Raw genomic sequence first — 12,420 nt, forward strand, 5'->3', positions numbered from 1 at the left:
GCTACATGTGGTTAGAGCATTTTGTACCATTTTCTCTGAGTTTGTTTGCAAATAACTTGAACAGATTAAAATGACGACTTGGCCCTGTGTGGCTACTTTAGAATCTCACCAAATCTTAATCCTATGGTGTGTGAAATCCACCCCAATATGAGCTGATTAAATTTTTTATCTTGCTACCTCTTAGGAGCCAAAAATGAATATTAGAAGTTTCAAACAGCTTTGTGTCTGCTAGGGTCATAGAGTTTGCAGGCAACGGCGGTTTGTGTGTTTTAAGCTGAAGGAAGGGTATGACTGAATGACAGCTTCTGTGATTCCAGGTCCTATTTATTGTTAAAATCTGTGAACAATAATGTTTAAGTAACTGATGGTGACGGGTAGATTTTGGTTTAAAGGGAAGGAAACTTTCTGGAGGTAACTTGTCACACACTGCTGCATTAGTCCTCCTTCTGAATCTACGTTGGAACAAGGTTAGCTGCTTGTAATTTCCAATCTCTGGCTTTCAGGTTGACCTGTAACCTAATTCTTACAAGTCTGTGTTTTAGTTAATACTCTGCAACCTGATTTGAACTTTTTGGCTTATATGAGGTGACTATAAACACTTTTTTTCTGCTTATTTTGCTGATTGGATATACAGCTTTCACACAGGTAGAGGGTGTGTGAACTTCGACGGAAAGAATCACCTGTGCCTGGTGTTCACCTTTTCTTTGACGGATGAAATAGTGAAGGACGTAATAGCACAGTAAGAAAAGAGATTTATGATCCTGGTTTGTAGGCGCATGACCGATCCTCGGATGTGTCAATAGACATCTCCCTAACAGCGTGGGAGAATTGGAAAAGAACTCCCCACAAAGTGATCTGAATCTACCGGATGTGTTGCTAATCTTTTGTGTAGCTAGTACAGGCTCTCCCAGAAGGCTAGGATTGTATCTGACTCCTCGTAACCAGACTGAAATCCGGAGCTGCCTTTGCTCAGTGGCATTTTCAGTTACCAAGTATCATGCAGGATATGTGGTGCTGCAACATCATGAGGCATCTGATGACCCATGCAAAAGAGATGAAATCTGAATTTGAAAGTCAGTTTACCTTAAGGTAATCAACTTTCATTGATCCATTAATCTGACGGACTGGCTAACAAATTGCTACTTACCAGTCAGAATGCTCATTCTCTCCTTTCCACCTCCCCCCCATGGAAATCCACTTTGGTTCAGCCAGCCTTTGGTGACCACCCCTACAGATGTCACATGCAGTGTAGTTCTGGCTGTGTCGGTCCCAGGATATTAGAGACGAGGTGGGGGAAGTAATATCTTGTGTTGGACCTTTCCCAGACCTGAAGGAGAGCTCTGTGTGGCTCAACCCCCCCCCCCCCCCCCGAAGATATTACTTCACCCACCTTGTCTCTCCAACCTGTGAAAAAACCCTTGTATGAAATTGCTACATAGTAAGATACTTCCTAGGTTCTCTGCATTTCTACTGATATTTCAGTGTTCTTCATTTTAGGTGTAGGTGATCATAGTTGTATATTACAGATGCTTTGAGTCTCCTTACCCATAGCTTTTAATGCAAAGATGTAAAGCCATTGAAAATGACTTAGGGAGGAATAAAGGATATGCTGGTTTTTTTGCTGCTTTATGATGTATAAAGGCCAGAATATTTTAAACACTTTCTTTGAAAAAGCAAGTCTTTACTACCCTGTTTTTGCAGGCGGTGTTGGTGGTTGACTGGAGAACTAGTGAGATTTTGCTATAACCAAACTGAAATCTGAGCTACTGAGGAGGGGGAAGTGATTTTTAATTTGTTTTAAAGAGTTTATCAGGAGTTAACAAAAGAACTGACAACCGCTTGTGAGAAATTAAAACTGGCAACATCCGTTCCCCTTTAACTGAGGACTGAACTCCCACTCCAGTGCTCTAGTTTTCCAGCAAAACCATAAAAGACAAACCTTTAAAATCTGTTCTTCAACCTCAGAAAAATCTGGGATATTAAATCTTTTGGACCTTTATACACAAAAGAAGCAAAGAAGTTGGGTTTTGCTTTTTGGTGCTGTAAAACGCCTTGAGGAAAGACAGTGTTTCAAAGGGAATCTCATCCAGTTTTTCCTCTGGAAACCTGGTGTTTTTAGAAAAGGCTCCCTTGAAGGTGTCAGCAACGTCTTGTTTCTGAAACAGCAGGGTCAGGAGGGAATTTATTCATAATCACTATTGAAAATGTCCCTTTAAAAACAATAATTGGATTTTATTATAGAGGACAAATTAATCCTTTCTCTCTGCCTATGAGCCAGCCTGGCAGGATAGATAAGTGTATGCATTGGGCTGTGTGTACTGGGTATAGAGAACCCAATTAAAAATGCACAACAATCCAACAATTGGATACTTAAATCTTTATTGAGCTGCAGCACTGTCATCTTCCAGTCGTAGCTATGACACTCAATCGCTGACAACAAATTGCCCAGCTGCTTTCTTGCTTTAGTGCAGGCTAGTTAGAATCCACTCAGCTCCCATCCACAAGTAGTGTTAGGTGGAGATCAACACGCTACCCACCATTCATTGATATGTGGTTAGTCTGATAGAATGCAAACTTGCTTCAGCGCAACCTTTCCTTTTAGATACAGAAACTATGTGTCTTGTTGCTAAGGCAATTGGGCATGAGACCCACCAAAGCCACTTGAAGGGGTTAAGAGGACAAGTACTCCTGGGATAGAATAAATGTCAACACCACCCATATTTTTACCAAGAACAGGCATAATGTGGGCAAGTGGAGGAGGAGAAGGGAGTGATTTCAGGCAAGCACTGAAGGAGAGGTGGAGTAAGTGCTACAGAGTATGTTCCAAGCACTTAGGTAGGGATGGCTGCTGATCAATGCTGAAGGGTAGATCTGAGTAGTGGAGAGAGCTCCACCAGAAAGGAAGTGGTATCATCTGTTCAGACCTAATTTCCATGTAAGAACGACAACACTGGGTCAGACTAAAGGTCCATCTAGCCCAGTATCCTGTCTTCTGACAGTGGCCAGTGTGCCCCAGAGGGAATGAACAATACAGGTAATCATCAAGTGATCCATTCCCTGTCACTCAGGTAGTTCTTGAGTGACCTGTACCCAGTTTTTGTAAGAAATATATCCATCCTTATGTGGTATATGTTCTTCTGCCAAGTGGCATGCCAGAGCTAAATGCAGAAAGGGTTTATAGAGTACACCAAATTACACCCCTCTTTTCTGAAGAGTGTTGTCACTCTTGTCCTTAGCGCTCACAATGTTTACCTTCCTTTCTCATGGTGCATGGTATCTTAAAAGTTCTAGGCGCTGTGGGTCATTGGACCTGATCTTCCTGTCACACACACCTTTGTGGCTCCATTGAATTACTGCTGATTTGCTGTACTGGGTAGCTGATTAGGCTAATGTGTCAGTCTGTAACTGCTATGCCTTGTTCTAGGGCAGCTGGGCTGAGGGGGGAAGGGCAGCAGGAGGAGGAGACTAATCGAAGATACATGAGTTTATCCCCTGTAGTACAGTTCCTAAATTTACGGCAGCTTTTTCACCTCACAAGACTAAGATCTTGCCAGCACTTGTTCCCTGCCAGCTCTTACGTGCTGTGACTGGTGCTGTACAAGACAATGGAAAAGGCAGCAGCTTCCTGAGATTCGTCTGAATAGACAGAGAAGGATGGAACAGACCCTGGGAGATCTAGATTAGTGATGAGATGCCTAATCGTGGGATAAACTATTCCAATACCTTACTTGTTAGTAAGGGACTCATTACCTCAGGTGACTAGCAACCTGCCATGTACAATAACCAGCTTCCTTCCCCACCTGTAGGGATGAACTCTGGACCAGTGCTATGCGAAACCTTGTGTGCTACTTCTGCACACCTCCTATTCCCTTATGCCTTCTGATTGCCCCTGCAGCTCCAGGCCTCCAAATCCCAGAGCATGCCAGAGTCTAGGAGAGGGGAAGGCTGGAACAAGACAAGACTCAGTGTGTGTTTTAAAGCGTGTATTTAAAAGAAAGTGAGTGTGCCCTAGTTTATCAGAAAAGGCCCCATTCTGAGAGGTGCTGCCCAAAGGAAGTTGTGGATCTTGACGCACAGCAGGATCAGACCCTGTGACCATCTTCTTTGCACTGATGGAGAATGGCCAGACAGGTATTGGTGCCTTGGAATCGTAATCTTGGGGGTCAGTATCTGCATTTTGTCCACTATCTTTTGTTTAAGATCACTTCTGATAGCACTGGGGTGACAGAAATCCAGTGGATGCTAGGTGTGTACACTTCAAAGCTAACTGGATAGCTGAGTGTTGATTAGTCACAAGTGAGCAAGTATTGCCTCCCTATTTTAAATGCTCTTCCTACAGCATCAGTATCTTTAGACTGAATCCTTGCAAAATGAGATGTTACCTCCTGCTGAGGAAGATTTCCAGGGTCTGCCTTGTAGATTATGTGGGTCTGCATCAAATCTGGATATAGGACTGAGATTGGCATACACTCCTAGTTGGTAGACACTTGGTAGCCTGTGTTAACTGGTACGTACTGAGGGACACGTGTACGGTGCTTGAGTTTATTGCTAGATAGGGGCCTGACACTATTCCAAGTCAAAAGACCAGTACATTTTATAGTAAGGCCTATGCTCTAACTATGGGGTGTAATCCTGAACAGTCAGGGCAGTGCACTTTACAAGAGCTGTTATGGACACAAGCCACCAGCAACACTTGCCTTGAAAGCAACTCTTGATCTGCTAGTATGTTTACCCTCTCTTTTTTTAAGTCACAGAACAGACCCAAGCGCGCTCTCTCTCTCTACCTCCCCCCATTTCTGTAGCATTTCCTTAGAAGGCTTTGTTTATAACCTGTGTGAGGACTTCTGGTGGGATTCCACTAGCTGCATTCCTGTTTCCTGCAGGGAAATGTGACCTGTTTATTATTTGTATAATAACGCCTGGAGTCCCTAATGTGGGAATATCTTCATGGAGCTAACTACTCCTGTAAGCCCCATTTCATTGCCTCAGGGCTATTCTCAACCCATCGCTTTCAGTGCCTCCTGCTGGTAAGAAACTGGGGAAAAAACATTCTCCAGCATGTTCTCATTTTCCCCTCTGTTTGTTTTATTTTGCTCTACCATCATCAGGAACAAAGAAACAAAAATAGACACTTTTTGTTTTCTCATAAATAGCTAATCTCCATATTTTTTTCTTTGAATAAAATCTCAGATTTTCTTAACTTTTCACAAAATAGAATACATACAAAGTTTACTTCTTAAAAACAAAAAAAGTCGCAGGGGCAGCAAGTGAAGGAGGTGAAGTCTAATGCGTAGGTGTTGGCCCTACCCCCTGCGGCACAAAACAACGTCTGCTTTTAGTTGCTGCCACTCGCAGTGCAGTGGTGAAAACTTGGGAGAATCCAAAACTTGGGAGAATCCTGAAAGCCAGGGGCACGTAAAGCTTCAGCCGTTATGATTGTCTGTAGCAAAGATTTCACTAGGCCACACCTACCCTGCCCCTTGCTTCAACTATGCTCATGTTTTTCAGCAGTCCACAGTTTGCAGCTCATTTAAAAAACAAACCTACACTGAGGCAGTTACACTTGAAGAAAAGTCCTTCGATGTGGTTTAGTTCGAGGTATTGCATGAAGCATGTCCAGCTGTGTCTACAAAAGGCCACTACAGCAAGACCCAGTTAAGATGGCATGAATATGAGTCAGGGCCCTGGACTACACTCTACTACTAGCCCCAGTGTAGCTAGGATGAAGCTGCCTTGTTTAGTGAGAACAAACCCGTATCAAAGTTCACTAAAACTCTCTAGTATATACAGACCAGATTCCCTAGTACAATTATTTACAGGGTGTAACAGAACCATCTCCAGGTGAAGTACTGTACACTCACTGCATTGCAGTGCCCCTGGCTCCCAGCTGCTGCTCACTTGTGCTGGGGGAAGTTATTGTCAAGCTGGTGGGGGCTTGTTCATACTGCCTCCCCCCACTGGATAGGCAAGACCTGGCCATCCTTGGTTTTCTGGCTGGCATCAGGCTCGCTTCCCATCCCTTTGTGTCTGCAGGGGGCGGAGAGCTTGTCTAGAGAGCTACCTTGGGAGGAAGGGGGCGCGTAGAGCTTCCAAACCCTGCCCATGGCAGGGGAGTTCCGCTACCCGAGCAGTTGCTCTCTGGCGCCGCCTGGCTGGAGCGGCCATCTGAGGTGGTGCAGAACACGTGCCTTTAGCTGCTTGTGGGAAATCAGGGTTTATTAGCGCTTCCCCTCCCTCTGCTGCCCACCGAGCGAAAGGGGCCGCTGGAGTTGGGGGGGAGGAAAAGCAGGTCATTGAAATATCCTGCTGCTGCGGGGAGGGGCTGTGTCCATTTTTGAGGCTGGGAGTGCAGGTCAGTGGTGGTGCTGCCTAGAGAAGGTCGATGCATCAGCCCTGCCCCCTTGCCATGGGGGCCCCCCTGAGGGCTCACGGTCAGTGCCTGCTTTAAAGCTGCACCACCGTATAGTCCAAAAGCTGGTGCTGGGCTGCTGACACATTGCATCAGAGCTGGAGGCTGGTGCAGGGATGGGGGCTTCTTAGCAGCCAGGAGCTTGACATCCAGCTCCCGCTTCTGGGTAAAGCGGACTGCCCCGTTTGACAATAGCTCCTTCCTCCAGCCTCGCTCAGTCCTGTGACTCCGGCCTGCTGGGCCCTGGCTGCCTTCACGGGGAGTAAGCTACTACATCTGCATCAGGGGTCAGGCAGTTGCACAGGGAGGGGAAGCTCCCTCTCCCTGGCACTCCTGTGCAAGGTTCAGGAGCAGGGAGCAGTGGGACGCTCCTGCCAGCTTTCCAGGGGAACGGGCGAGAAGCTCGTCTCTCCCCACAGGCCGAAAACCACCGGCGAACTGGCCTGTTGCTCCCTGAGGGCTCAGCAGAGTCCTAGCAGCCCGTGAAATTGACACGAGCTGAGGCAAAGCTACACTCCTGCTAAGGCCTCTCCTTTTTGAAATGGGATCGAAAGGGAAAGGGCCCCAGAGTAGTTGGTCCAAGTCGGGGCAGCCAGGCCGAGAGCGCCCCTGCTCTGCCCACAGCTGCTGGCACAGCCCGGCCGGGGGGAGCAGCGCAAGCGGCCGCTGCTTTGGCTTTAGAGCGTTTTACCCCGGCCCCACTCCAGCCCCACTGCCCGTCCTGGGGGGCTGCTGTTTCCAGCAGCTGCCCAGCCCAGCCCGACTGCTGAATGCGGACGGCAGCCTGCCAGGAACAGAGCGGAGGAGGAAATGCCAAAGCCGGTTTCAATCGTTCCCCGGTGGGCTTGAAAAGCAGGACCAGGGCTACTGCAGGCGGCAGCCACCGAGGCTAAAGGAAAGGAGTACTTGTGGCACCTTAGAGACTAACCAATTCAAAATTGGTTAGTCTCTAAGGTGCCACAAGTACTCCTTTTCTTTTTGCGAATACAGACTAACAGGGCTGTTCCTCTGAAACGAGGCTAAAGGGTGCTTTGAGCAGCCGCTAGGCATCTCCCCCTGCGGCCAGGGCCAGCCCAGCCCCTCTGGGCTTGGCAGCGTGGGCCCAGAGATGGAGCCTTTCCGCTAAGAGCTGTCTCTCGCGTGTCAGGCGATTGGGCCCTAACCCACTGCAAGAAACAGGAGGGAAAGCGGGAGAAAAGGCGGCAGTAAACTCCACCCTGGCAGGCTGGGGCAGGCACCGACCTTTGCCCTGCTCAAGACGGCGGCAAAACTTCCAGGTTGCAAATGCGCAGCGCCAATAAACGACCTTTAGCACCCAGGGGCGCCATCTCCTTCCCCTTAAGGGGGGATGAGAAGCGCCCCCCCTCCCAGCTCTTTGAAAGCCCCCCGTGTAAGGACACTTGGTTTCTGTAACTGCACCCTGGCCTCCCACCTGCTTTACTAACCCGGGCGATTGACTCCGTTTTAAACAGGCTGACTTAAAGGCCCCCTGTAAACTACGAATCACCGCTTCCGCTGAGCTCCGTGAGCTTTAAACACGCCCCACGGGGCCGAAGGAAGAGGGGGTGCGCAGGGCGACAGGGCAATGCCCCCCGCCTTGCCTGGAGCCGGGCGCTGGTATGGTCCCTGGCCAGGGAGCCGGGCGGGCTCAGCGGGGGCTCCTTGCGTTCGCACGCCCTGGACTCAAGCACCGCTGTGCGACGGGTGCGCCCCTGCCTCGCTCAGCAACCAGCGGGGTCTGGCCTGCCAGCAGGAAGCCCTTGACCAAAGGAATTAGTTTAAAAATCTCGGGATCCCTAACGAAGGGTTGGTCCGTATGGAAACCCCTTCTCCCCCCCCAGTCCCGGCTTGCCGGGCGCTGACCGTCCGCCTGGCTTCACCCTGCGAGTCCAGCTCATCCCCGGGCCCGGGCTCTGGCTCGGGCTGTCTCCGCTCTCGGCGCTGCAAGGGACTCGCCCACGAACGGTCCCGCTTCGGTGCCTGCCCGTCCCACGCACCCGCGGGAAAGGCAGCAAGTGTCTGCGAAAGGGCCATGAAAGCCCCGCGTGCATTTCTCCCCCCCCCGGCTTTGTTTGGAAGCTGATCTTCTGAAAGTCTCCGTTCAACGGGCTCCCTTTTCTGCTACCTCCGCCCGTGGCCAGCTCGGCCTGAAGTCTCCCAGCCACCCCTAGAGCAAGGGCCCTGCTGGTACCCGCCCGAGGGGCGCAACAGATCGGCTGGAGTTACCCGCAAGCCCAGGTACTGTACAGCGGCCCTTGGCGGGGCTGTACCTCCAGCGTGGCCGGCCTCAGCAGGCAGCTCTTCCCCCCTCCGGCCGGTGGGCCTCGGGCGCGGCCCAGCAGCACCCCCCGCCCGTCCCAAAGCGCGGGGTGAAGCCGCCGCCCTCCGCGCCCCCGGTGCGCAGCTCCCCCTGGCGCGTCGCAAAGCCTGGAGCGGGGCGCTCTGGCCCGGTCCCGTGAGCCGGCCGGGTGCTCGTCACACCTGAGAGAGCGGGACGGGTTTGCGGTAGGAAGCGGAGGGCGCCCCCGCAGCCCGCCCGGTCAGAGCGGAGCCGGCTTCGGTGCACAAGGCGGGCTTCCTCCCCCGGCACCACTTCCCCGTGAACCGCCGCCAGGAGTCCAGCGTCTTGCCGGACCAGATCCACACGCCCGAGGTGATGCCCACCACCAGGCACATGAAGTACTTGAGCATGAAGACGGCGTAGTCCGGCTTGGGCTTGCGCGGGTCGCCGGGGCAGGAGCAGGTCTGCGCCTCCTCCCAGCTTTCCCGGTAGTGCTGCTCGTACACGTAGCACGCCACCACCAGGGTGGCCGGCACCGTGTAGAGGACGGTGAAGATGCCGATGCGGATCATCAGCCGCTCCAGCTTGTCGGTCTGGGTGCCCCCTTGCTTGATGACGCTGCGGATGCGGAAGAGGGAGACGAAGCCCGCCAGCAGGAAGAGGGTCCCGGTGAAGAGATAGACCACCAGGGGGGCCAGCACGAAGCCCCGCAGGTTGTCCAGGTTCTGGTTGCCCACGTAGCAGACCCCCGCCACCGGGTCCCCGTCCACCGAGCTCAGCGCCAGCACGGCGATGGCCTTGACGCTGGGGATGAGCCAGGCGGCCAGGTGGAAGTACTGGGAGTAGCCGGCGATGGCCTCGTTGCCCCACTTCAGGCCGGCGGCCAGGAACCAGGTGAGGGACAGGATCACCCACCAGATGGAGCTGGCCATGCCGAAGAAGTAGAGCAGGAGGAAGACCGTGGTGCAGAGCGCGGGGCCCGTGGTCTCGTAGTGCACGTGGCGGTACTCCTGGTTGCAAGCCACGCTGGCGTGGCCGGCCACCAGCCGCACGATGTAGCCCAGCGAGACGAAGAGGTAGCAGGCGGAGAGGAAGATGATGGGCCGCTCCGGGTAGCGGAACCGCTCCATGTCGATCAGGAAGGTGGCCACGGTGGTGGAGGTGGAGAGGAAGCAGAGGATGGACCAGAGCCCGATCCAGAAGCTGGCGAAGGTCTTCTCGTCCTGGGTGAAGTAGGGCTGGAAGCAGGGCACGGCGCAGTTGGGCACCTGGCCGGTGCGGATCTTGCTGTAGAGCGGGTGGGACTCGCGGGCGATGGGCACGAAGGGCTCGGTGCAGCGGCACGCCCGGCCGCAGTCCGCGCCGCCGCCCGGGGCGAGGCTCCTCTGGGGCCCCCTGGAGGCGCGGGTGGGCTTGGCCAGGGCGGGCGGCGGGGCGGTGGGCTCGCTGCGGTTGTAATCCATGCAGAGCGTGTCCGGGTCCCCCAGCGCCGGCAGCCGCTCGCAGCTCATCCGCTCGGGCCAGGCGAAGCCGTACTGGCGCATGAGGGGCGAGCAGCCGGCCTTGGCCCGCTCGCACACGGCGCGGCAGGGCGGCAGGGGCTTGGCGTAGTCCAGCAGGCAGATGGGGGTGTAGACGCTGCAGAGGAAGAAGCGCAGGTCCGGCGAGCACTGGATCTCCACCAGCGGCCAGAACTGGTGCACCTCCAGCCCCGCCTCGTCCTGCGTGTCGTGGTTGAACTGGTTGGGCATGTAGGTCAGGTTGTAGCCGATGCCCTTGCACATGGGCACCGTGATCTCCTGGCACACGGGCGCCTTGGCGGCGGCGGCCGCGACCGGCGGGAGCCGCAGCAGCAGCAGCAGGCTCAGGAGCCCCCGGCCGGCGCCGACCATGGTGAGCGCAGCGCGCCGCGGCTGGCCCGGGGCAGCAGCAGACGAGCTCGGGCAGGAGCTGCGGAGTCTCTCCCCGGCCGCCGCCGGCGGGGACCCCGAGTCCGGCGGGCCGGGGCGCTGCCTAGGCACGGGCGGCGCTCGGCTCGCGGAGAAGTTTGGCAGCGGTCCCTGCGCCGAGCCCGGCCCCTGGGGCATGGCCCGCCCGCGCCGGGCGGCTCGGCGCTCAGCCCCGGCCGGCCCGCTGCCCCCGCACGCCGGGCTCCATGGCCGCGGGCAGCCACCTGCAGCGAAGGGGAAAGGGGAGCGCTGCCCCGGCCGCTGCGATCCGGCCGGGAGGGCAGGGCATCAGGCTGCCCCGGGCGCCCGGCACCGCGTGGCCCGCCCTCTGCCGCCTCTGCGCTCTGCCGCCCGCGGGCTCCGGCCCCGGCCCTCGCTGCAGCGACCGCCACCCCGACAGCCGGCGCGGGCGGAGTGGAGCCCCGGCCACGGCCACCTGAGTTGAAATGCACGGGCTGCAGCCCCGCCCCTTCGCCTGCTGGCCACGCCCCTCCGCGTTTAGCCCCACCCACTCCCCATGGTGATTCCCCGAGGGAGCTTCTCATTCCCCCCCTCCCATTGGGGCACACAGCGGCGCTGGACGGGGCGCCCCACCTCTGAATCTGCTTGAACTGGGGCCCTTCCCCGAGCAACCGGGGAGTCTCAGCTTCCAAAGGGAAGCCACTGCCACAGTCCTTCTCAGGCACAGCTCCCCATCCAGGCCACCCTGGAGCACCTGAGCCCTCAGCTCAACACAGGCACGGGTGGGGGAAGTGACTTGCCCTGTCAAATGCAAAGGTGGGTGTTGCGATGTGGCCCTTCCCTTGCCCTGGTTGCACAACATCACAACACTGTGCCAGTGCATGAGACCCACAGCCCGAAACTGACTTGCAAAGAGTCTCTTTGCAGCTCCCGCAAACCTAAACAGTAAACAAACCTATAAAGGAGGCTAGATCTGTCACAGTCACAACTATTGATTAATAACACAGATGAGGACTTTTTAAAATCTCAGCCTAGGATTTGTAAGATGACAGTGCCTCTTGAAACATTCTAGGTGTCCCAATATTTTAATTTCCTAATATTTCAACATCTCGAAAAGAATCCTATGTTTAATATGCTTGAGATGTTGTTCACCCCTTGCAGGTACGCAACGATAGTTTATGTAACCTTATATATAAGCTTGGCAATAGGTGGACTGGGATAATGGCACTCATTGAAACAAACTTAGTTCCCTCCACAGAGATAAGTTAAAGTGAAGAGAACAGGAAGGAACAGGATAGAAATAAGCTGTGGCTTTGTGCTTTCAACACCTAAGAAGTGCATCAATAACCTACTAATGCATACGCTGGAGAGCCCGATCTCTCATTAATTATACATTTCATTTAAAAACTCACAAACAACAGGTTTTGGACGTTCCTCCAACATATCCTTCCGCTATGAAAAGCAAACTTAGCAGGGAAACATTTATAAACCCCTTGTCTGAGCTATTTTGAATCTATTTGTTCGTTTTTTCTAATTGGGTTCCTCTTGTTGGAGTTGCTGGTCTCTTGGACTCTCATCTAGCTCTTTCTGGCCCTGCAGAATCCCAGCTGCTCTTTCAGCAGCAGTGCGTGGCCCTACCGCCCCGGGTCAGCTCACTTTCTTTGATAAAAAGCTGATTCAACAGCTCCCAGTTTCGCTTAGATACCAGACCATGAGCGCTGAGTATCTGATGCAGGGGCACAGATTAAATTCAGTGGGGAATTTGACACTCCCAGGAAAGAAGCAGCTCTTGAAACTTACTTTTTCCTCTTCATCTCCTC

General features: G+C 53.7%; 1 protein-coding gene across 1 annotated transcript; it reads right to left on the bottom strand.

Annotated features, from left to right (window-relative positions):
• Positions 1 to 8,793: 8,793 nt before the first annotated feature.
• FZD5 (frizzled class receptor 5) lies at positions 8,794 to 11,071 on the bottom strand. The gene has a single exon (XM_075118114.1). The coding sequence runs from the start codon at positions 10,775 to 10,777 to the stop codon at positions 8,885 to 8,887; it is 1,893 nt and encodes a 630-aa protein (XP_074974215.1). The 5' UTR covers positions 10,778 to 11,071; the 3' UTR covers positions 8,794 to 8,884.
• Positions 11,072 to 12,420: the final 1,349 nt, after the last annotated feature.

Source organism: Caretta caretta, chromosome 11, assembly GCF_965140235.1.
Source record: "Caretta caretta isolate rCarCar2 chromosome 11, rCarCar1.hap1, whole genome shotgun sequence".
Classification (NCBI taxonomy): Eukaryota; Metazoa; Chordata; order Testudines; family Cheloniidae; genus Caretta; species Caretta caretta.

What these genes read in the sequence shown, in the direction of transcription:
- FZD5 (XM_075118114.1), bottom strand. Translation starts at nt 10,777, where the DNA reads ATGCCCCAGGGGCCGGGCTCGGCGCAGGGACCGCTGCCAAACTTCTCC.